This window comes from Hemitrygon akajei, chromosome 5, assembly GCF_048418815.1.
Source record: "Hemitrygon akajei chromosome 5, sHemAka1.3, whole genome shotgun sequence".
In the NCBI taxonomy this organism is placed as follows: Eukaryota; Metazoa; Chordata; class Chondrichthyes; order Myliobatiformes; family Dasyatidae; genus Hemitrygon; species Hemitrygon akajei.
In genome coordinates, this window is record NC_133128.1 from 138,284,974 (window position 1) to 138,309,127 (window position 24,154).

General features: G+C 39.7%; 1 protein-coding gene across 3 annotated transcripts in view; it reads left to right on the plus strand.

The window, feature by feature from the left end:
- Positions 1-3,319: 3,319 nt before the first annotated feature.
- The window catches only part of LOC140728217 (double-stranded RNA-specific editase 1-like), a 332,491-nt gene continuing 311,656 nt past the window's right edge, over positions 3,320-24,154 (plus strand). The window contains exon 1 of one of the 3 annotated variants that reach the window (XM_073046633.1): positions 3,320-3,424. In XM_073046633.1, the coding sequence (XP_072902734.1) occupies positions 3,367-3,424 (58 nt within the window). In that variant the 5' untranslated portion in view covers positions 3,320-3,366. The remainder of the gene's footprint in view (positions 3,425-24,154) is intronic. The other 2 variants (XM_073046634.1, XM_073046635.1) reach the window with 2 other exon arrangements.

A 24,154-nucleotide genomic window follows, 5' to 3' on the forward strand; every position in this document is an offset into this window, starting at 1 on the left:
TGGGTATTTTGGGCTGAATAGCCCTATTGTGTTAAAAGATCTTTGCTTGTCCAATCTGAATTTTAAACCTAGCATCAAAGGATGCAATCCTAAAAGAGCCTCTCTTGACTTCACTGTCCCTTTGCATTAAACTATTCAACACATTTTCTTCATTATCCTACAATTCTTCTTCCTACTCCTATCCGTGAGTGGAAATCACAAACTTCATTGTGGAAGTTTATCAGTTGCATCGATATGAGTGTTAAAACTCACAAGGGATAATTTTAAAGTTTTGCACAGACTAGTTAAAAAGGTCCATGTTAGTTGATTTTGAACCAATTCTAATTTTAGATTGCTCTTCGGGGCTCTTTAAACCAGGTTCCTATTTCACTTAGAAACCTTGGCATTTGGGGATCCACTGAGCTGCTCTTGCTAAGTGAAGGCAGGGGAGAAGATTGGTTAACTAGGACTGTCCATTAAAGATGAGAATTAATTTTATTCCTCTATAGATTTAGTAGGAGCAGCATGGCTTCTTCTGTTCAGATGCTGCACTTGCAAAGTTGATGTTAAGTCATACAGCCATACAACAAATGAAACAGGTCCTTTGGCCCAGTGTCGAGGCTGGCTGTCAAGTATTTGTCCACACTAATCCCATTTCCTAACATTCGGCCTGTAACCTTCAATGCTGTGGCATTTGAAATGATTGTCTAAATATATCGTAAATAACTGGTGACAGTGGACTTGGATATTGGCTGAATGAACTTTCATTTCAGTATCTCTGTGCCCTGTTCTATTTTTTCCCCTCTGCCCAGACCTCAAGGAAGTTTTTTTTTTGCATGGGACAAAACATTGCTGGAAATTTGACTACCAATCAGTGGCTCTGACATTTATGATCATGGAGTGCTTTGAGAGGCTGGTAATGGCATCCATCAACTCCGGCCTCTCAAACAACCTTGACACTGCTTTGTGCCTACTACTGAAACAAATCTATGGTGGACATAATTTCCTTGATACTAATGTCTGAAGCATCTGGACAATAAACACGCCTCTGTCAGTCTATTGTTTATTGATGAGAGCGCCAGCTTCAATACTATAATTCCAAGCAAATGCATCATCAAACTCCAGACCTTGGGAGTCAATGCCTCCTTCTGCAGCCGGAACTTTGACTTCCCGAACAACACACTGCAATCAGTTAGGATAGTCAGCAACACCTCTGCCACAATTATTCTGAACAGTGGTGCTCCACAAGGTTGTGTCCTCTGCTCCCTGTATACTCATGACTGCTTGACTATATTTTCTCTAACTCCTTTGACCAAAGTAGTGGCCATATCTCAAAGGGCAATGAATACAGGAAGGAGATGGAGAGCTTAATGGAGGCATCATCATAATAACCTTTCCCTCAATGTTACCAAAACAAAAGAGCTGGTTGTTGAAATCAGGAAGGGGGGCGGGCGGTGTGGGGTAGGTGTGATGCACTTGCTGCTGTCTAAATCAATGGTGCCGAGGTTGAGAGCTTCAGATTCCTAGGAGTGAACATCACCAATACACTGTCCTGGTCCAACCACGTTAATGTCACAGCCAAGCAAGCACATTAATACCTCTTCTTCCTCAGGAGGCTAAAGAAACATGACATGCCCCTGTCGACCTTTGACAATTTTTATCGATGTACCATAGAAAGCATCATGTCTATTTGGATCTATCATGGCTTGGTATGACAACTGCTCTGGCCATGACTGCAGGAAACTGCAGAAATGTGAGGATGCAGCTCAGAACATCATGAAAACCAGCCTCCCTTCTATGGATTTTGCTCATGCATCTCGCTGCCTCAGTAAAGCTTCCAGCATTTTCAAGGCCCCACCCACCTCAGACATTCTCTCTTCTCACTACTCTCATCAGGCAGAAGATACAAAAGCCTGCAAGTATGTACCACCAGGCTCAAGGACAGCTTCCAACAGGCCTCTTGTACGATAAGACAGACTCTTGACTTCACAATCTACCTCATCATGATCTTGCACTTTATTGATTACCTGCACTGCCCTTCTCTATAGCTTTTACACTTTATTCTGCATTGCAGAGTAACACACAAGAAGTGCTGGAGGAACTCAACAGGTCAGTCAGCATCTTTGGAGAAGAATGAAAGAGCCAACATTTTCAGGCCAAGACCTATCATCAGCCTAAGGAAGGGTCTCGGCCCAAAGTATTGGCTCTTTATTCCTCTCCACAGAAGCCGCCTGATCTGCTGAGTTCCTCTAGCATTTTGTGTGTTTTACTCTGGATTCCTAGCATCTGAATAATCCTGACGAAGGATCTTGGCCCGAAGCGTCGACAGTGCTTCTCCCTATAGATGCTGCCTGGCCTGCTGTGTTCCACCAGCATTTTGTGTGTGTGTTATCTGAATAATCTCTTGGGTTTATTATTCTGTATTACTATTGGTTTACCTTGTTCCTCTTCAGTGCACTGTTTAATGATTTGATCTGTATGAACAGTATGCAAGACAAACTTATTTATTTGTTTAGCAATACAGTGCAGAACAGGACCTTCTGCCCAACAAGCTGCATGGACCAGCAACCCACCTATTAACACTAGCATAATCACAGGAGAATTTATAATGGCTAATTAACCAACTAGCTGGTATATCTTTGGACTGTGTGAGGAAACCCATGCACTTAAGGGAAGAACATACAAACTTACAGAGGACGCTGGAACTGAACTCCAAACTGTGACATCCCAAGTTGTAATAGGATTGAGTTAACCATTATGCTACCATGACACCCGTCATTGTATCTTGGTACATGTGACAATAATAAGCTAATACCACTATCAAAAATAAAACTGCAAATGCTGGAACTCTGCACTGGCTCAGACAGAGTGAATGCTTTAAGTGTGTGAACTGAAGTTCATTAAAGTAGATCAGCTGGTTCTTAGTGATGTAGCAGGCTACAATGGCATGAACATCAAAACCTGCCCCGATTCTTGTGTAACCTGAACTTTTGCTTTTGTCATATTCTCCACAGTTGCTCCTGACTTACAAATTCACAGAGAGCCAATTTAAACCCTTGACATATATGCTTGCAAATCCAGGGCTTTGAATGCTTGGTGATGGGGATACAGTAAGTGCTTTGTCTATCCAATGAAAGGAAGCTGGTCCCTTTGTTTGGCTCCAGACGTACTAATTCCACGAATGTCCAATCACAGGACGAGCTCGACCTTTCACACATCCAATGGCGAATGGGGCGAGACCTATTTCGGCCAATGGAAAAAATGACAGGTGCATCGCTCTAACGAATGAAAATCAGGGGCCTCTCTTCCAATGAGGAGTGGGGCCCTGTCACGGCGTTGACCAATGGAAGGCGGGTCCTGTTGTTGACGCTACCTTGCCGCGATAAGATGGCGGAGCAGCGCGCTGTGCGAAAGCGGAGTGGGGACAGCGAGTCCGACCGACGAGGTGAGACGAACGGGGTCCTCGGACGTACGAGCCGCCTTCACATCTCTGTGAAAACAAAGGATGGAAAAGGCGGTCGGCGGTTTCTTTCCCGCCGGGTTTAAAGTGCGAGCGAGAACGCGCGCCGGAGCCGTTGCCGGCTAGAGCATCGCGCGCCCCATATGTATATATACTATGTGAAAACAACCAGTACGAAACATTATTAAAGGTGTATGGTGAGTGGTTGTGCCATGCACCTGTGCATGCAATGCAGAAGAGGCAGCCCGGTGCACTCATGCATGTGCACGGAGTGAAGCGCAGATGGCGACAGCAGCGCTCTTCTCCCGAGTCGCTCTTGGTGTCTTTTTAAAGCCGGCCGGCGTGATTTGCAGGTTAATAACATTGTGCAGCTTGTGGAAAGAGGAAGAGAGGGGATGCACAAAGTTTTTTTTTGGTACGCATTTCAATGTTTGTCAGCTCCCAGAGTGGCAGCTGCGGAGGGCGATGGGGGGGAAGCACCAAGTGCTCGGATCAAGCTCAATGTCTTCGCCATCGCTTCGCTCCATTATTAATAAAAAAGGCAGTGACGCTCATGGAGGAATTTGGTGCTGATGCACCGCACTTATTATTCGTGATTAGTGTAGGCAGACTCGGCGGGGGTGTCAGGACAACCGAATTCACTCATGCTTCCATCTTTCTCTGCTCTCACCAATAAGGGGATAATTCACAATCCTAATCGTTGCAAAGACATTAAACGTTTAATTCTGGTGCTTCGTGTATATAGGAAAGCAGCCATCAGACATCAGTGAAGCAGGTTTTGGCAGGACGAGCAACCTTCTCCCTCTCTTCCCCCCCCCTCCCCCAGTCTTTCACTTTATCTTCAATTTATTTTGCTTTCTGTCATTCTTCAGGTGGTCAAGATGAATTCTATTTTTCCCTTTATTCACCTTGGGGTCTCTCCTGTACCACGCCCCCTCCATCTGTCTCTGTTTTCACACTTACATCAACGTATCATGACAGATACTCGAGATAATTCCCTTTCCTTTTTGATACTATTGGTTAAAACCAGTGTAGTCAGATGAGTTGACAGTCAGGCCTTGTCATGTTGTCACTTCTCTTCCACAACCCTTAATGAACATGTTTTACCTACTTCCTAATTCATTTGCTGATTAAATACATGTGAAACCACATTTTCATAAGAAAATCCGTAGGAGCTACTGGAGGCATTAGTTAAATTGTGGATCTTTTAACAACACTTATCTGACACTAGCCCTGTGCCCCTTGATTGCCTTAATATCTTGATTCAGTCAGTCTTTTTCTTCAATGTAATCAGCAGAGATTCTCTATGGGTGGAGAATTTCTAAAGATTCACTGTCTTTTTGGCTGCAGAAATAAATTCTGACCTGAATGCTGTGTCCTTATTTTGAGATTTTAACCTTTGGTTTGAGATCTGCTAGCAAGGAGAATCGTTATCCCTGCAACTACCATATCAACCCTTCCACATAAGAATGGATCACCTCATTCTGCTGAATTTTGTATAGTGTGGGCACAGTCTGGTGAATCTTGTCTCAGGATACCTTCCATTCCAGAATTCATGCTGGTACACCTCCATTGCACATTGTCCTTCAGCAGGGTAACTGGACCAGCGCAGAGTATTTCAGGAGTTGTTTCAGTAGGGCCGATACAATTGTACAAAAATGTATTTACTCTCATTTGAATCATCTTGCAGTAAAAGTCAGCATTTTATTTTCCTTCAATTTATGTGTGTTTTTGCATTTTATCCTTAAGTATTCATGGAGAAGGGCAGCCAAGTTCCTTTTATTTGTGCTTGTCAATCTCTTTACTTTTAAAATAATATATAGTTTTTCTGTTTTTCTTCTAGTGGAGTTGGCGATTTCCCATTTTTTTCCATTTTGTATTCTGTATGCCACGGACGTGACCTGCAATGTTTGGCATAGTGATTGGGCAATTTTAAGTTATCTTCACCTTAATCTGTAGATTCTTAGGGTATTTTCTATTCTCTCAATATCCCTGATGTATAGATCTTTGTTAAAATATGGGTTACTAGTTTTATGCTTATTTCTGTGTTATTTTTACCATCTTGTATGCAGAGATCTGTTATGAAGCATATAAACTGATGTTTATCGTGTAAAATCTTGGTATGCTGCTTTGCTCCATGTAGAAGTTTTTAAGATGTGGTTGAGTCCCCTGAGATGTTGACTAAACTACAGTGTATTACATTTGAATTTTACTTTGAACCTTAGCTGGTAGATAGTTATTCAGATTTCTTAGGGGGTGTTCTTTCTGATAAGTGTACCAGATGTTGAAGGAGAAATAACTCAGTTGGAACAGTGACTGATAGCAAGAGTCATAGTAGTTTAGGGAGAGCAAGAGGCGTGAAAGACAATTTGGGAGGTGTTTATTGATATTTCCTTGCAGCTTTTTTAGTGTGCAGATGACTTTCCCCTTGGTTTTGCTGGAAACAGGGAGGTTGTGGAATTGATAATTCTGTGTAATAGCTCGTGCCTTAAGTTCTAAGTTTCTTAATTAGTGGAATAAAATATGTTCATGGGCTTAGTAGAGGAACATTATTTTGTTGCATTTCATAGAAGAAACAGCTGCAAAATTAATTTGCATGCCGTTATGAAACAAGGTATGTCAAAGCTGTAACTGCTTTAGTTTGATTCCTTGGTTTAATCATATTTGGAATGTACCTCTGATAGAGCGGCACATCTTTGGCATTGCATCAAATTATTTGTCTAGGTTTTTACTGTTTATGGGCTTGAATCCATAACCTGACATTTGAGTGTTTTAAAAAGAAGCCTGTGAAAGCTGGTTAGTCAATGATTGAGTGTCAATGGAGGATAGAGAAATTTGCAAACTAACCTTGGCATCAGCATGACACATCACAAAGTGAATGGTGATTATGTCAGTTATTTTAACTTGAATAAATTAAAAAGACAGGTCAAATGGGAAAATAGAGAATCTAAACAATTTAATTGGAGCTGAGACTCATGAAGTATTTAGTTGGCTTGAACTGGCCTGAACTGGTTTGCACCTTCATTCTGGAGTTATGACATAATGGAAGCTATAATTATGGATTAAGTAAAATAAGAACCAGTCTTCTAGAACCTGTACACAATTTAATGGGGCATTTTGATTCTGTCCAATTGAAACAACTCAGGGGATGAAATGTGTTCATTTTAAACATGTATCCTAGCTAGTTCAGGACAGGTTGTTTTTGTCACTTAACCTTCTGGTTAGTTGTATATTCAGGGAGCTGTCACTCAACACCTAAACTGAAGGAGTACATTTTGGGTATAAACACAAGTACAGTGGATTCTGGTTAATTGGGACCAGTACATTTTGACTCAAGTATACAGCTGACCCAAGTAGCTGAAGTTTCATGGAAAGAGTTAAAAAGGTATATTAAAAAAAGATAAACTACCGTTTAACTCAGTTGCAGTGTTTTGATAATGAATGTAATTTGAAGAAAGACCTGGCTTGTTTATTACTTCTAATACAAAAGGCTAAAAGTGGAAAATAAAAATAAAACTTCATCACTGGGGAAGTAGGAAAAAAAAGTCAGATGTTGTTCCTTACAAAACAACTTTAAAAGGACTAAAAATGATCCAATATCTGCATGATGAGGGCCCAGGACAGCTGATAATTTTTGATTTAAGCATGTTTAGTGATTCAGTGGAGTGTTCAATACTTACTTTGAAGCAGTAACCTTCTCTGCTCATTTTCAAGACTTTGACAACATTCAGCCTTGGGTTGGTAATTGTCAAGTAACATTTTATTGACATTAATATAAATGACTATCGACAACTATGAAAGGTCTAACCATCTCCCCTCAACATTCAACAACACAACTATTGAAAAATTCAACACCATCAACATCCTGTAGGATCCTCAATAACCAAAGAACCTGAAGTAACAGGTTAGAATCTGGGCAACTGGCACAAAGTGACTCACTTCCTGATTCCCCAAATTGGTGGTCTTTTTTTTTTACCACCGACAGGACAAAAATGCTGAGTGTAGTGAAGCACTTATCCCACATTTGGACCAATATAGCTCAAAAGCTACTAAGGTCAAAGGAATCCTAGGCAAAGCACCTGACTGTTCAATAAATTCTCCAGTCTAAACATCACTTTTGTCACAAGCATAATGGCCACAGGGTGCATATCTACATATTTCACTGTAACATCTCACCAAGTGCTTGCCAGTTGGACATTACAAACTTACAAAACTCCATAACCAAGAACAACAATAAAAAAAGATGCCTGGGAATGTCGTGACTTGCATGTTGCCCTCCAGATTAACCAAGAAAGGTCTTGCTATACCATTAATAAATTTAAATACTGAAATAGTCCATCCAACTGCTCGGTGAAAGGAGATCCCATTGAAAATAAGGGAGATGGATCCATTGAACACTGAAAGGCCTAGATAGATGGTTGTGGAGAGGAGTTTCCAATAGTGGGAGGAGTCTGGGACCAGAGAGCATACCCTTTAGAACTGAGATGAAGAAGAGTTTCTTTAGCAGAGGATGGTGAATCTGTGGAATTAATTGCCATGAATGGCAGTGGAGGCCAAGTCATTGGGTATATTTAAAGTGGAAACTGATAGGTTCTTGATCAGTAAGGCATCAAAATGTAAGGGGATATGGCATGAGAAGGATAATGTGAGGATTGATAGAATGGCAGAGCCGATTTGATGGGCTAAATGGCCTAATTCTGCTCCTATGCCTTTCAACCTGCAAATTGCTGGAGTTAGAGAGCATAGCTTGCCTAGTCTAAGGCTACCTCTGATGGCTTTACTAAAGATATAAATTTAAGAGCCTGAAGTTATGCACGAACCAATACTTGTTAGTCCATGTCATGAGTACTGCTTACAGTTCTGGTAAGTACATTACAGGTAAGATATGGTGTACCGTAGAGAGTGCGAAAGGATTCACAGATGGTGCCAGGGCTGGAAAATTGAAACTATGAGCAAAGACTCAACAAATTTGGAATGTGGTCTTCATTGGAACGGAGGATATTGAGGGGGACTCTTAAGATGGGTGTATAAAATTATAAAAGGGCAAGGTAAATTGAAAGTGTTTACTTCCCTAAATCAAGGGATTTGAAAGATACCAGTAGAAGGTATTCAGAGGAGGTAAAGAAAATGTTTTCACTGAGATTTCAGCCAAGGACCCAAAATCAGTTGAAAGGGTAGTCATGGCAGAATCCTTCCCAGAACTTTGATGTGTGATTGAGGAGCAGATATCTGCAGGGCTATGAACCATTTACGAGTAGGTGGGATTAAGCCAAGAAACCCCTTTTTCAGCTTTCAAATAGTTTCCTGTTCTTATGCTTTGAAAAGAAATCAGAATCAGTGGCACATGACATGAAATTTCTTAGCAGCAGCAGCAGTTCAATGCAATAGATAATATAGAAGAGAAAAAATAAATAAGTAAATAGATCAATTGCAGTATACCTATATTGAATAGATTAAAAACATGCAAAAATCAGAAATATTATATATCAAACAAAGTGAGGTAGTGTCAAAGGGTTCAATGTCCATTTAGGAATCAGAAGGCAGAGGGGAAGAAGCTGTTGCCTGAATCACTGAATGTGTGCCTTCAGGCTTCTGTACCTCCTGCCTGATGGTAACAGTGAGAAAATGGCATGCCCTTGGTGCTGGATGTTCTTAATAATGGATACTGCCTTTCTGAGACACTGCTCTCTGAAGATGTCCTGGGTACTTTGCAGGCTAGTACCCAAGAAAGATATATGGTTTCCACTTGGAGTACAGGCAGTTCCCAAGTTACGAACGTCCGACTTACGAGCATCTTGTACTTACGAACCGAGGAAGGAGAACACCGTCCGCCATTTTAAGTCGGATTGCGATGCTGTCCGCCATTTTAAGTTGGATCGCGACGCCTTCTGCCATTTTAAGTTGTTGCCGTTGACACTGTGTTGAGTGTGTACTTTGTATTTGGCTTACATTTTTCTTAGTAAGAGTCACCCTGATCCCCTCCCCACCCCTTTTCCAGTCAGCTGGTGGCTCAGTGAAATCAGCGCCGGGTTCGAGAACGGAGGTTCCCGAGTTTGATCCAGTGACAGACTGCTCCCGAACACGCCAGGTTGATGTCGAGCTCGCAACTCGACCTAGTAAAAAAAAAACACGCTGCCACCTCCAGTTTAAATTCCCACACGGAATATTGAGGAGGATCAAATACCTAAATCCAGCAAAGCCCCCTCATGTCCCGTTTAACCTCTCTCAGTACGGTGGACTTTAGGACCCGGGGAATTCAGTGTGGTGGTTCTTAGGACCCAGCGGACCTCGGGAGCCAGCGGAGGTCGGGACCCGCCGTCCGCAGTGTTTCTGTTCCATTGATGGAAAACAACACGATTGAAAATAAAGTGGAAATAATAAAGCGTTTGGAAAGAGGTGAAATGCCCTCGGTCATTGAAAAAGCGTTAGGCTGCAGTCAGTCAACGATTGGAACAATTTTAAAGGATAAAGTGAGAATAATGGAGCATGTGAAAGGCCCTGCCCCGATGAAAGCTACAATTATTACTCAGCAACGCAGTGGTTTAATTATTGGAATACATACGTTTCTTAAGTGTTTTATATGCATAGAAAGGTAAAATATGTGCTATATACTAAGACAAACGTTTGACTAACTGACGCTAAATAATACCAGATGTATTTGTTCTGACTTACGTACAAATCTGACTTAAAGATGGACTCAGGAATGGAACTCGTTCATAATCCGGGGACTGCCTGTACTGTGCTCAGTTCTGGTCGCCTCACTAGGAAGGCTGTGTAAGCCATAGAAAGGGTGCAGAGGAGGTTTACAAGGATGTTGCCTGGATTGGGGAGCATGCCTTATGAGAATAGGTTGAGGGAACCTGGCCTTTTTTCCTTGGAGTGATGGAGAATGAGAGGTAACCTGATAGAGGTGTACAAGATAATGAAAGGCATTGATCATGTGGATAGTTAGAGGCTTTTTCCCAGGGCTGAAATGGCTGGCACAAGAGGGCATAGTTCTAAGGTGCTTGGAAGTAGGTTCAGAGGAGATGTCAGGTTAATCTTTTACGCAGAGAGTGGTGAGTGCGTGGAATGGGCTGCTGGCAGCGGTAGTGGAGGTGGAAACGATAGGGTCTTTTAAGAGACTCCTGGATGGATACATGGAGCTTAGAAAAATAGAGGGCTATGGGTAAGCCTAGGTAGTTCTAAGGTAGGGACATGTTCGTCACAGCTTTGTGGGCCGAAGGGCCTGTATTTGTCAACCTGAAATTATTAACCTGCTCAGTTGAGGAAAAACACCAGAGACACGAAATTACTTCTGAAACAGTTTTTATTCAGAGAGGAGTTTGCAGCCCCACGCACTTCGGGTGTAAGGTAGCCAACTCCCAATTTGTCGGTTTACAAAGGTCATACTTATACCCAAAAGCAGGGTACTACATTCGCAAATATGGTTACCGATTCAGATTCATCAATTGATTGGCTATTTCATAGCTAAGCACGCGAAATACTCGGAATAAGCATAGACACAAGCGTAATACTTGGAATGGGTATGGACGCAAGCAAAACACTCAAAATAGGTACATAGCTCAAAATACTTTGCTGAACACATTGTCTTGTGGTCGCAAGGTTCCTCTTCTTTGTGGTTGCCACATGCTGTCTGGCATCTTATTTTAGCTACCTCTTCCCTGTCCTACACTTCCCCAATGACGTATCCTCTCCCTGGTCCTGTCTAAATATTTTGCTACACTTACCCCTCGCCCAACCCTTCTACACGTACCCCTTACCCTCTTCACATTCTCATATTGTGCTGTAGGTTTTCTATGTTTCTACTTAGTAGGCTAGTACCCAAGATGGAACTGACTAGATTTACAACCTTCTGCAGCTTTTTTCGGTCCTGTGCAGTAGCCCCCCTCCCCCCGTACCAGACAGTGATGCAGCCTCTCAGAATGCTCTCCACAGTACTTCTATCCTCAGAGATCTTGACACCCAGGAACTTGAAATTGCTCACTCTCTACACTTCTGATTCCTCTGAGGATTGGTATGTGATCCTTCGTCCTACCCTTCCTGAAGTCCACAATCGGCTATTTCGTCTTACTGAAGTTGAGTGCCAGGTTGTTGCTGTGGCACCACTCCACTAGTTGGCATATCTCACTCCTGTATGCCCTCTCATCACCACCTGATATTCTATCAATGATTGTATCATCAGCAAATTTATAGATGGTGTTTGAGTTATGCCTAGCCACACAGTCATGTGTATGTAGAGAGTAGAGCAGTGGGCTAAGCACACACCCCTGATGGGTGCCAGCGTTGATTGTCAGTGAGGAGGATATATTATCACCAATCCACACAGATTGTGGCCTTCTGGTTAGGAAGTCGAGGATAAAATTACAGAGGGAGGTACAGAGACCCAGGTTCTGCATGGTATTAAACAGATGTTAAACTGATGGTATTAAATGCTGAGCTATAGTCGATGAACAGCTTTCTGACATAGGAGTTTGTGTTGTCCAGGTGGTCTAAAGCCATGTGGAGAACCATTGAGATTGCGTCTGCCATTGAACTATTGTGGCATTAGGCAAATTGCAATGGGTCTGGGTCCTTGCTGAGGCAGGAGTTCAGTCTAGTCATGACCAACCTCTCTATGTATTTCATCACTGTAGATGTGAGTGCTACCGGGCGATAGTCATTAAGACAGCCCGCATTATTCTTCTTAGGCACTGGTATAATTGTTGCCTTTTTGAAGCAAGTGGGAACTTACACCCGCAGCAGTGAGAGGTTGAAAATGTCCTTGAATACTCACAGTAGTTGGTTGGCACAAGCTTTCAGAGCCTTACCAGGTACTTCATTGGGATCTTCCGCCTTGCGAGGGTTCACTCTCTTTAAAACAGCCTAACATCGGCCTCTGAGACAGAGATCACAGGGTCATCAGGTGCAGCAGGGATCTTCACAGCTGTAGTTGTGTTCTCCCTTTCAAAGCAGCATAGAAGGCATTGAGTTCATCTGGTAGTGTAGCATTGCTGCCGTTCATGCTGTTGGGTTTCGCTTTGTAGGAAGTAATGTCTTGCAAACCCTGCCAGAGTTGCCTTGCATCCAATGTTGCCTCCAACCTCATTCAAAAATGCCTCTCTGCCCTTGAAATAGCCCTCTGCAAACCATACCTGGTTTTCTGGTATAGGCCTGGGTCATCAGACTGGAGTGCTACAGATCTAGCTTTCAGCAGACGGCGTACCTCCTGGTTCATCTGTGGCTTTTGGTTTGGGAAGCAGTAACGAAGGTAAATATAATGTTAACATTCATTTCAAGAGAACTAGAATTTAAAAACAAGAATGTAATGTTGAGGCTTAACATTGGTCAGAGCATCTTTGGAATATTGTAAGCAGTTTTGGGCCCCATATGTAGGACAGAATGTGTTGATATTGAAGAGGGTCCTGAAGTGGTTCACGAGAATAATCCTGGAAATGAAATGGTTAACATATGAGGAACATTTGGTAGCTTTGGGCCTGTACTCACTGGAGTTTAAAAGAAAGGAACCTATTAAATATTGAAAGGCTTTGATAGAGTGGACATGGAGATGATGCTTTCTATCTAAAACCAGAGGGCGCAGCCTCAGAATACAAGGAGGTCCCTTTAGGACAAAGATGAGGAATTTCTTTAGCCAAAGGGTAGGAAATCTATGGAATTCATTGCCACAGATGGTTTTGGAGGTCAAGTTATTGGGTATATTTAAACTGGAGGTCGATAGGATCCTTGCAGTATGTAGGAAGGGTGCCCAAGGTTACAGGAAGAAGGCAAGGGAATGGGGTTGAGAGGGAAAATGAATTGACCATGATTGAATAGCAGTGCAATCCTGATGGGCCATATGGCCTAATTCTGCTCCTGTCTAATGGTTTGATAGTTTATATTTCTTTGGGGTACATACTTTCTATACAAATAAATAAGTTTACACTATTCTTTAGACATTATTGGAATCAGTGCTTGAATCTTCAGTCTTGTAGTAAATCATTGTGGCACAATATTACAAGACTTAGATGTATGACAATGTTAAGAGGAAACCAGTATTACTTGTTTTTTGTTTCCAGGTACACTACCAAAAACAAAATCTACATGATGCACAGAAAAACACATGAATAATTTATGAATTTAGAGTTTTACAAAGGAGCAATTGTCACTAATATCCTGCAAAATTACTGTACTTACTTGCCTCACTCAATATCCTAACATATAGCTAATGTACAACTCTTCAAATATTTGAAAATTGAACTAAAGTTGCCGAGCATCCCAAAAAAATTATTTCAAATGCTGAAAGTGACAAAAAATATATCCTAAGCACCAAATCATTTACACAACCACTGGAGTTGCTAATAAAACTGAGAACTGATTAGATATTTGTTGAAGATGTAAAAATAGTTTTGAGGAGAGATTATATTTTGTTTCACATGCAGTGATACATTTTCCTCCAATTAGATGATTTCAAACAAAAAAATACACAACAGATAGCTTTGTAAGATACATAAAAGGTAAAATGTACTTAATGTTTAATTGCTGAGTTTTAAGCTTAAAATAAGTACAGTAAATTTTTATTTGGGCCATTGGTTAATTGGGGTAGCCGTTTGTTTGTGGCAAGTCTTAAAGAACAAAAACTAATCAAGAAAATAGTCAGAATTTCCCTTTGTTTATTTTGGACACTATACTGTTTAATTGGGATAGGTGATTATTACCAAACAGTTTCCAGCTAGCATCATGTGCACTTGTGTGCCCGGCTAGACACTACACCGCACTTCAAGTGAACAGTTTTTAAGTAGCGTCAGTTGTGTGTAATTGTGTTCAAAAAGCAGTGATTTTTGTCACTGATAGTTGACAAGAAATAAGCAGCAAGACTATTCCAAACTGTTTCTCTCACTGAGGTTTCAGGCATTCAGGCTTGGAGATGCCAGAAATGGGTGAGAGTTGAAATGAAATGATTTCACTACAAGCAGTCCCCAAGTTACGAATGTTTGACTTATGGATAACTCGTACTTACGAACGGAGGGAGGAGAACACCGTCTGCCATTTTAAGTTGTTGCCGTTAACACTGTGTTGAGTGTGTAACTTTGTATTTGGCTTAAATATTTCTTAGCAAGATTCACCCTGATTCCCTTTTTCCAGTCAGCACCGTCTCTACTCGTCCCATTTACCCTGTCTCAGTGCAGGTGGACTTTAGGACCCGGAGCAGCACAAGATCCGCTGCCCGTGGCTGCTGCTGTATTTTTTTCATTAAGTGCGATCGTGAACAATAGCCAGATCAGAAATGCTGATCAAATCAGCTAGTTCCTAAAGAGAACTCTGATAGGCCAATCAGACGGTTCACTGCTGCTCAGTGATAGAACATAAAATCCGCAGTTTTCTGTTCCATTGACAGAAAACGATTATGATTGAAAATAAAGTGGAAATAATAAAGCAATTGGAAAGAAGTGAAATACCATCGGTCATTGGAAAAGCATTAGGCTACAGTCGGTCAACAATCGGAACAATTTTAAAGGATAAAGTGAGAATAATGAAGCATGTGAAGGCCCTGCCCTGATGAAAGCGACAATTATTACTAAGCAACGCAGTGGTTTAATTATTGAATACGTTTCTTATGTGTTTTATATGCATAGAAAGGTAAAATATATACTGTATCCTAAGACAAACGTTTGACTAACTGACATTAAATAATACCGGATGTACCTGTTCCGACTTACGTACAAATCCGACTTAAAGACGGACTCAGGAACGGAACTCGTTTGTAACCTGGGGACTGCTTATATTTAAATAAGTTAGGAATTAAAAAGAATTTGAAGATATCGACAATCATCTGGAATGTTACAATGAAAATTAAGATCTGGAGGATGCAATCGTCAAGAGGATTCTATGAAGGCAGTCCATTATCTGCACTAGTTGTCTCTGCTGATTTTGTTTACATAAAGTCAACCAAAGAAAACGGCAGCATTCACTGGATGAATTCCTCCATCAATAACTATTAGGGAATAGTACAGTTTTATGGTACTGTGGTAGTATTGGTAGTGTTATAATTTGTTCTGTATTTCATTTAAATACATAATTTGTCTCTCAGTTAAACAGTAGTTTCTTTTTTTTTCAAACCTTTTTAAAATATTTCCATGAAACTTCGGTTAATTGGGGCAGCTGCCTAATTGGCCCAAAATGTGCTGGTCCCAATGTATCCCAATTAACTGGAATCCACTGTATTTACAACTAAAAGGATGATATTTAATTTTTAAAGAATTTATGAATTTATGTTTTTGCTGCAGTTGAGCAATCTTATTCTATCATGGAAAGTAAAATGCAATACATTAGGCAGTATGTGAAAAAAGAGCGTTAAGATTTCAGGTCAATGACCCTTCGTTAGAACTGGGAATAAATAAGGAAAGTGCATTTAAGGTTGTAGAGAGGGGAGATGTATAAAGGGAATATCTGTGATAATGCGAGATTAACAGGAAAATGAATGTTAGATGTTCTATCAGAAAGTGTATACACAGAAGAAAAATAATGACAAAGTTTAAAAAAAAATAGTTTGATCTGTCAAATGCAGAATAAAGCAGTTGCTAGTAATATGAAAAAGGGAAGATCTGAATATTCAAATCAGGTAATTTCTGTGGAAAAATAAGATCTATTTAGCCGTTAAAAGTAGATAACCTTATATCTGACACGTCGGCGGGTTACCTAAAAGCAAATCCAGTATTTAATCTGAAGAGCTGCAACATGCTGAAGTGAAGATTGAGGTGCTGTTTCTAGAGCATATGCTGGGTTTTGTTGGAGCAGTGTATGAGTCACTTTCTGCAATAGATCACTTAGATTTTCATTTCCTTTTGTTATAAACGGTCAAGCCATTATTTTAGGGATTTAATTACCAGGAGAGTTAATTACCAAGGGCCAGAGGTGTTCAAGTCTGGCACCCAAGTAAAAAAAAGAGGTCCAGAAACTACCTCCAGAAAGCCATTTCACATGTAAAGTGGCAATTGCAGATCAAACTTGAATCACAGAAGGATGCTCAACAGCTGTGACAGGGCTTGAATATTATCACCTCCTACAAAATGAAACCAAGCAGCACCTGTGACAAGTTTTTGCTCCCAGATGAACTCGATGCCTTTTATGCTTGTTTTGGCTGTCAAAACATGGAGGTACCTTGACAAACTCCTACAGCCACCAAATACCCTGTGCTTTCATTCTCTGAGGCTGACAGAGCATCCTTCAGGAGAGTGAACCCACAGAAAGCATCAGGCCCATTGGTGTACCTGTCGGGTACTGAAGACCTCTGCTATTCAACTGGCTTGGAAGAGTAATGAATATGATTTAATTCACTCTGCAGTTTGAGACGGAGATGCTTAAATTTGATGTATCAGTATTACTATGGTGCAAGGGGAACCACAGAGGCATGAGGAAGCAGCAGGCTAGAGTTGATTGTAAGAGGACACTAGCAGGTATGAGGGTAGAACAGCAGTGGCTCGAGTTTTTGGGAGAAATTCAGAAGACACGGGACAGATTCATCCTAAAGTAGTTGTATTCTAAAGGGAGGATGACACAACTATGGCTGACAAGGGAAGTCAAAGACAACATAAAAGCAGAAGAGAGAGCATTCAATGTTGCAAAAAGTAGTGGGCCACTAGAGGATTAGGAAACTTTTAAAAACCAACAGAAGGAGTTAATTGATAAAATATTAAGGTAAACTAACTCCTAATATAAAAGAGGATAGTGACAAAGTTTTTAAATACGTAAAGAGTTAGAGAGATGAGAGTGGATATTGGACCCCTGGAAAATGACGTGGAGGGGTAATCTTCTTTATGAGCTTTAAGTATTTTGCATCAGTCTTCACTTTGGAAAACACCATCAATATACCAGAAATTTGAGAGTGTCAAGGAGCAAAAGAGAGTGTAGTCATTATTACTAAAGGGTAGGTGTTTGGGAAGCTGAAATGTCTGAAAGTAGATAACTAACCTGGATCAGATGGACTACACATCAGGTATCACCATATACGACCCTGAGATTCATTTTCTTGTGGGTATTCATGATAAGTACAAAGAAACACAATAGAATCAATGCAAAGCTTCAAACAACCACTATGCAAAAGACAACAAATAAGAAAAGCAAAACAGTAATATATAATATTGAGAGAAATAATATTATGAGAAAGTAGAAAGTTTGTTTTTGTTTAGCTTCTGTGATCATTTCCTTTTGCAGTTGTTTGTTCATGCTGAGCCTGACGGCATGCGTTTTGGTGTCCTGTTTCAACCTGGAGCTGAGCTTGCAAATACCATATCCTCTCCATTATCTAATTTCTATCTGCAGAGGTGTCTGCTTCAGCCTTCTTCGTGACCTCATCACTTTGCACTGTCAGCCTTGGGCACTGCTCTTATCTTCCAAGGTCTACCTGGCAAGCTCCATTGTGTCCTCAGCTCTACTCCTTTCTGTGTGTTTTTCTGAACTCCTCTCTGGTAAACTTACAACTGATGCTTAGGACCATCCTGCTATTATTAGGTAGGAGGGATAACTGGACTGGCATGAGGAGAGCTTCAATTTTGCATATCTAATGAGTTATCTACAATACCATTTTGTATTTCTGAAGCAAGTTCAGGAACACAGTTCCTCATTCTGCTATAGGGGGTTGTCTTGATTCCATATGTTTATTATTCCACATGTTTTCCTGAACATGGACTTGTGGACTCTCCATTGGGCGGTCATTGTTGTGATATGTGTTGTATATAATTGCATGTTGTAGTATTAATACTTTTTACAAACTCTGCATTCATGAAATTCTATTTTAAGAATTCTTTTGCTTGATTAAGGTTTATCAAGGTAAAGAAAATATTGGACCATTTTCATACAATTAAGAACTATAGAACTCTAAATGAAAACCTCATTTGTTTTAAAGACTGAACCATTTAGAAGTTTAATAAATATTTTTGATGTAATTTGCATATTGGTTCTCCTTATGTGGAAGTTGAAACAATATCAAAAACTTTAAAATGTATGCATTATTTGCTTAGTTTCTCTCCTTAAATTTATCATTTGCTGTGATTTCTTCATTGCCTCATTCTTCTCAATTTCTGCATTCACTTTGAATAGCTTGTGATGCCAAAGCATCATATAGTTAGTCAATTTGTAACACCAAGATTCCATAAACACCATTAAGCTAAATGACTGGTTCTTTTTATTAGGTTTGGTATGATTGAGGGATAAATATTCACTAGGTTATCTCCTACTGTTTAGGTATTGCCTTAGAATCTTATTCAAGTAAATTTAATTGCATATTTCCAAATATGATTACCTCATTTCCAGCACTGTCATGTCATCTAGATTACCTGCTCATGGGCATGAACACAACCTTTTAACTCGAAGGTGAAAGTGTTGATATTGAGCCAAGACTGACATGTGTCCACTGGTCAGCAGATCAACTCAGGATAAGGTTTATTATCACTGATATTTGTCATGAAATAGAAACACGAGATTCTGCAGATGCTGGAAATCCAGAGTAATGTGCACACAATCTTGGAAGAACTAAGCAGATCACACAACATTTGTGGAGATGAATAAACAGTCGATGTTTCGGGTTGAGATCCTTCAACTGGACATGAAATGTGTCATGTTGCAGTGCAATGAAAGGCATTAAAAATTACTATAAATAACTTAACAATTAGTGCATTAGGAATAGGAATGGCGATGTAGTGTTTGTGGGGTCATCAATTGTTCAAAAGTCTGATTGGTGGTGGGGAAGGTGTTGTACTTAAAATGTTAAGTATCTATCTTCGAGCTCCTGTACCTACCCACTGGTAGTAATGAGAAGAGGGCATGTCCTGGTGGTGAAGGTCCTTAACGATGGGTGCCATCATTTTGAGGCATCCCCTTTTGAAGATATACTTGTTGGTAGGGAGGGTTATGCCCATGATGGAGCAGGCTGAGTCTGTAACCTTTTGCAGCCTCTTTCAATCCTGTTTGCTGGAACCTGCATTCCTAGTATTCTTTAACAAAATGTTATTCATATATAAATCAGAATCCTCTCTATTGAATGTTCGGTGTTTCTCAGCCCGAGTCCAATCAAACCATGTTGCTTAAAACTAAGATAATCTGGATCACTGTTAGTATTTGGGTTTATTGCCATTAAAATCCTTGAAGTTAATAAGGAAGTCACATCAAACATAAAATCTAATGGATATTTGGTTCACTAGTTCTGTAAGTAAGTAAAATTTTCATTATCCTTGTGCAGTTGTGTACTTGGGTGTATGAGAGTGAATTTGACTTTGATTTTTTGAATTCTATCCTTTCTCCTACAGTGAGCTGAAAAAAAGAATAAAAGCATTAAAGTCAATTGCAAAAGGCTAAGTTGTGCAAATCATTTTAGATTTTAATTATTTGTGCTGCTCCTGAGCTTAGGAGTATATCAGATATCTATACATTGTGTTTCCTTTTCGCAAACATTAGGGTAACTGGCTGATAAAATTCCGGTATTGAATTACTCGAACATTACCTGGATTTCAGCACCTAAGTTACAGAGAAAGGTTGAACAAGTTAGGTCTTTATTCTTTGGAGCGTAGAAGGTTAAGGGGGTACTTGATAGAGGTATTTAAAATTATGAGGGGGATAGATAGAGTTGACGTGTATAGGCTTTTTCCATTGAGAGTAGAGGAGATTCAAACAAGAGTACGTGAGTTGAGAGTTAAGGGGCAAAAGTTTAGGGGTAACACAAGGGGGAACTTCTTTACTCAGAGAGTGGTAGCTGTGTGGAACGAGCTTCCAGTAGAAGTGGTAGAGGCACGTTCAATTTTGTCATTAAAAAAAAATATGAACAGGAAAGGAATGGAGGGTTATGGGCTGAGTGCAGGTCGGTGGGACTAGGTGTGAGTAAGCGTTCGACATGGCCTAGAAGGGCTGAGGTGGTGTTTCCATGCTGTAATTGTTATATGGTTATATATAGCTGAATCTGGCTCAGATTTTACCTGGAAAGCTTGAAATTAATTTTTTTGAATCTGGATTGCTACCAGAAAAACTAAGGGAAGGGAACTTTTCATACCTGGTCCACAGGTGATTCAAGTTTTGTATGATGTGATTGATTCTTAATGTCCAAATTGCTATTAAGGTTAAGCAATAAAATATATTGTTCTGTCTGGCTGACATGAGGTGCTTGACAAATGACTAAGTTCAATGGGAAACAGTATTGAGGTTGGAATTTTGTACCATTTGAATAGGCACTGCATCACTGATATTCCCAAAGGCATACTTCTTCCGTTCATTAATCAAAGAAAAGCTTCATTAACTTATTTCGTACTGCCCATGTAACATTTATTAATTTTAGTTATCTGCATCTTCAGATTGCGTTTATTCTAGACAAGATTATTTTTTGATATTTTCCTTGATGCAAATCTTTGGAATTTGTTTCAACCATGAGCATATTTTCAAAATTATTTTTTAATTAATGCTTTAAACCAAATTGTGGTGTTCTTGTGGAGAAGTTGCAGCAATTTTTCCTCCAACTGGAAAATGCCTATAATGTATGAAATGGTCTTTTGGCTACTAGAACTTACACTTTTGAACAGTAGATATTTATTGGTAGAATTCATTGTTTAATAACTGTAAATATTTAAAATTAGCAATTTTTTGCTACTATTTGCAATGGCACACTTTTTAGGTGAGAATGAGAGGGGTGGGATATAGTAGTAGTTATATGGTGGAATGGCCTTTTCAATTTAAGTGCATGATGTGATCTAAATACTTCCACAAATGAAGTCCTACACTGTTCCTGGTAAAAGGAAATGTTATGGTGAGAAAATTGGAATTGACATCAGACAAATGTCAGTAATGCTGGGAAGTGCTTAACCAGAGGCCAGAAACAAATTTATGACGCAGAAAGGACTTAAGATTGCAAATATGGTCAACATAAAGATTATAAGTTGGTGACTGTCTGGAGAAACTTGAGTTTCTTTTTGACTAACCAACACAAAGTGATTTGAGGTTGGAGCAAGAGCTGAAGGATGAGGCAGTGAAAATGGCCTTTGTGCAAACCTTAAATTAAATGGGATACATGGAGCTGTAGCTATGAGCTTGTGTGATAGTTATTTGGGGTAACCTGTGGAAGTACCTTTGTAACTCACCAGCTTTGGTTTACATTGCATAATTGAAAAGGCAAGATTAAAATTGCAGTTTAAATAATCATCCCCTGAACAGCATTGCTAGCTAGTCCCAAGAATGTCAGCCAATGACATGTTTGACACAGGTTGCAAAAAAAGAGAAATAGTAAGATAGTTTTAACAACTTGCAGCATGTAATCTGTTGAAACTAGCCAAAATTTTGCAGTAATAGTGGCCATGAAGCTGAGAGTATTTACTGCTATAAATACTGTGAAACTGAGGACAACCATGACATTTCCGTGCATGCATAATGTAATGTAGAATTCCTGAAGTGGTCCTGAAAGTAACTCATAGCTTGAAACTAACTCGTGAAGAAATGTGCAAGTTGGCACAGGGGCAGCAGAAATTGAATATTTGAGAAATTAAGCCTGTCTGAGACCACAGCATTAAACATTTGATAAGTGAGTTATATTTGTGAGAAATAATCTAAACTTGAGAGATCCAGGCAACACACTTTGGAGATATCTGGTTTGAATTTATCTCTTCTTGAATTTCTGAAGTGCCAAGTGATTGAATTTAATCTTGATGAACCCATGAAAGAAATTAAATGTACTGTTCAATGCATTGAATTGGCGACAGAGTTTGTGCCCATTTTGAGCCCAGTAGGGCTTTGTTTCTGAGGAGGTCTGAAGGATGGCTGAAAATTTTGAGGGTAATTTATCAGCTCATTTTTCTCCAGTTTTAGGTGTAAGTGTCTTTTAAGAGATAGAATGAAATAGATTAATTATCAAACATATTTAATATTTTCCCCATCAAAATACTAAGCTGTGTGAACAAACAATTGTTTTCCTTGTAGCTGGATGAAAATTGGGGAAGTGATCCATGTCATGGCCTCTAGTTCAGTTCCAGAATCATCTAAATAGACTTCAGTTTTCTTAGCTATTTGAGTTCGCTGTAGTACTATGTTTGATGTCTTGTTAACTGTTTTGGTGGTGAGTCATTTATTATTTTCTTCAAGCTTAAGGAATAAGATTATCACTTGAGAACTATTGGTATACTCTACCACTGAGTTATACAGAATTTCATAGCCTTGCGAGCTTTTTTTATATGGATATTTTCATCTTTCTGTTGTGTTTTTGGTTGTAAGGATAACAAAACTGTTAAAGTGCTTGTCCAATATGACATACAGTTTGGTCCAGGTATCAACTAAGTAGTTTATAATTATCATGATTTTTGAAAATTACAGCTTTTAATTTACCATTGAATAAAGTTAGCAGTAAATTTGATTTGCAACTTGGTTTCAAATGAAAATATGGTAAATGTAGACCATATAAAAAGATGAAAACTTCAAACTCATTTGAAATGTTCTGAAACTTGGAGAAGCATGTGGGACACGACTGTATTGTTGGTGAGTGGTACAATAATCATGAAACTGCTTGCGCAGAGAGCAGAGAAACACCATGTTCATATAATCTATTTTCTGCCACTTTTAAAAACTGGTTTGTTATATTTTGCAGTCATGCTGTTTACAAAGTTAACTTACTGAAATGAGTGTGGCATTTCAAAACTATTTAAATTCAGCTAGATTTTGGCTTATCTGTAGAATTTTATTTTCCTGACATGGCTCTATATTCACTAATGCTGTTTTTAAAAAAATCTGCATCTTGAAAGTTCTGCACGCCTAAACGTCTTTGGAGAAAAGTGTTCTGCATTTCTCCTGCCCTTTACATAAAGAGCTAACTGACAGTACTCCCTTCCCTTTAACAGCATAGGTCTAACATGAAACATTATGTCTGTGTTATTGATTTGTTTTTCCCATCAGTGAAAGTAGATTTTCTGTGGCTGTTGTATCAACTTTTAATATTCAGTCAGATCACTATCTTTTGCTCTAGGGAATAGTAGGTTTGTTTATGATGTCTGTCGACATAGGTAAACATTCTGAGCAAGCGCTGGTATCATCTTTTTGAATCTGCATTGTTGTGCCTCCCATGAGGCTAATATATCTTCACTGAGGTGCAGTGTCCAAAATTGAACATAATACTCCATAGAATATCGAACAGCACAGCAGAAGTCAGAGCTTTTTGCCTACAATGTTAGTGCCGACAGTTCCGGTTCTAACTAATCCCATTTGCTTACATATGGTCTGTATTCCTCAGTTCCACACCTGTTGATGTGACTATCTGAATGCTCTTAACTGCTACTATCATACTTGTTTCCATCACATCTCGTGGTGGAACGTTCCAGGTACTTTCCACTCTATTTACAAAACAAAAACTTGCCACGTAAATCTTTAATTTTCCCTGTTAAGTTTAAGTGTAAGGCCTCTAGAATTTGACATTTCTGCCCTACATATGCCTCATAATTTTGTATATTTTGATCAACCTCTACCCCAAAGGAAACAATCCAAGTTTATCCGACCTGTCCTTATAGCTCATAATCTCTTATCCATGCAACATCTTGGTGAACATCTTCTGTGCCCTCTGCAAAGCCTCCACACCCTTCGTGTAATGTGACAACCCAAACTGCACATAGTACTCCTAATGGGTCCTAATTGAAGTTTTGTATAGCTGCAATATGACTTCCCACTTTTATACTCCATACTCCCAACAAATGAAGGAAGTATGCCATATGCTTTTAGAATAGA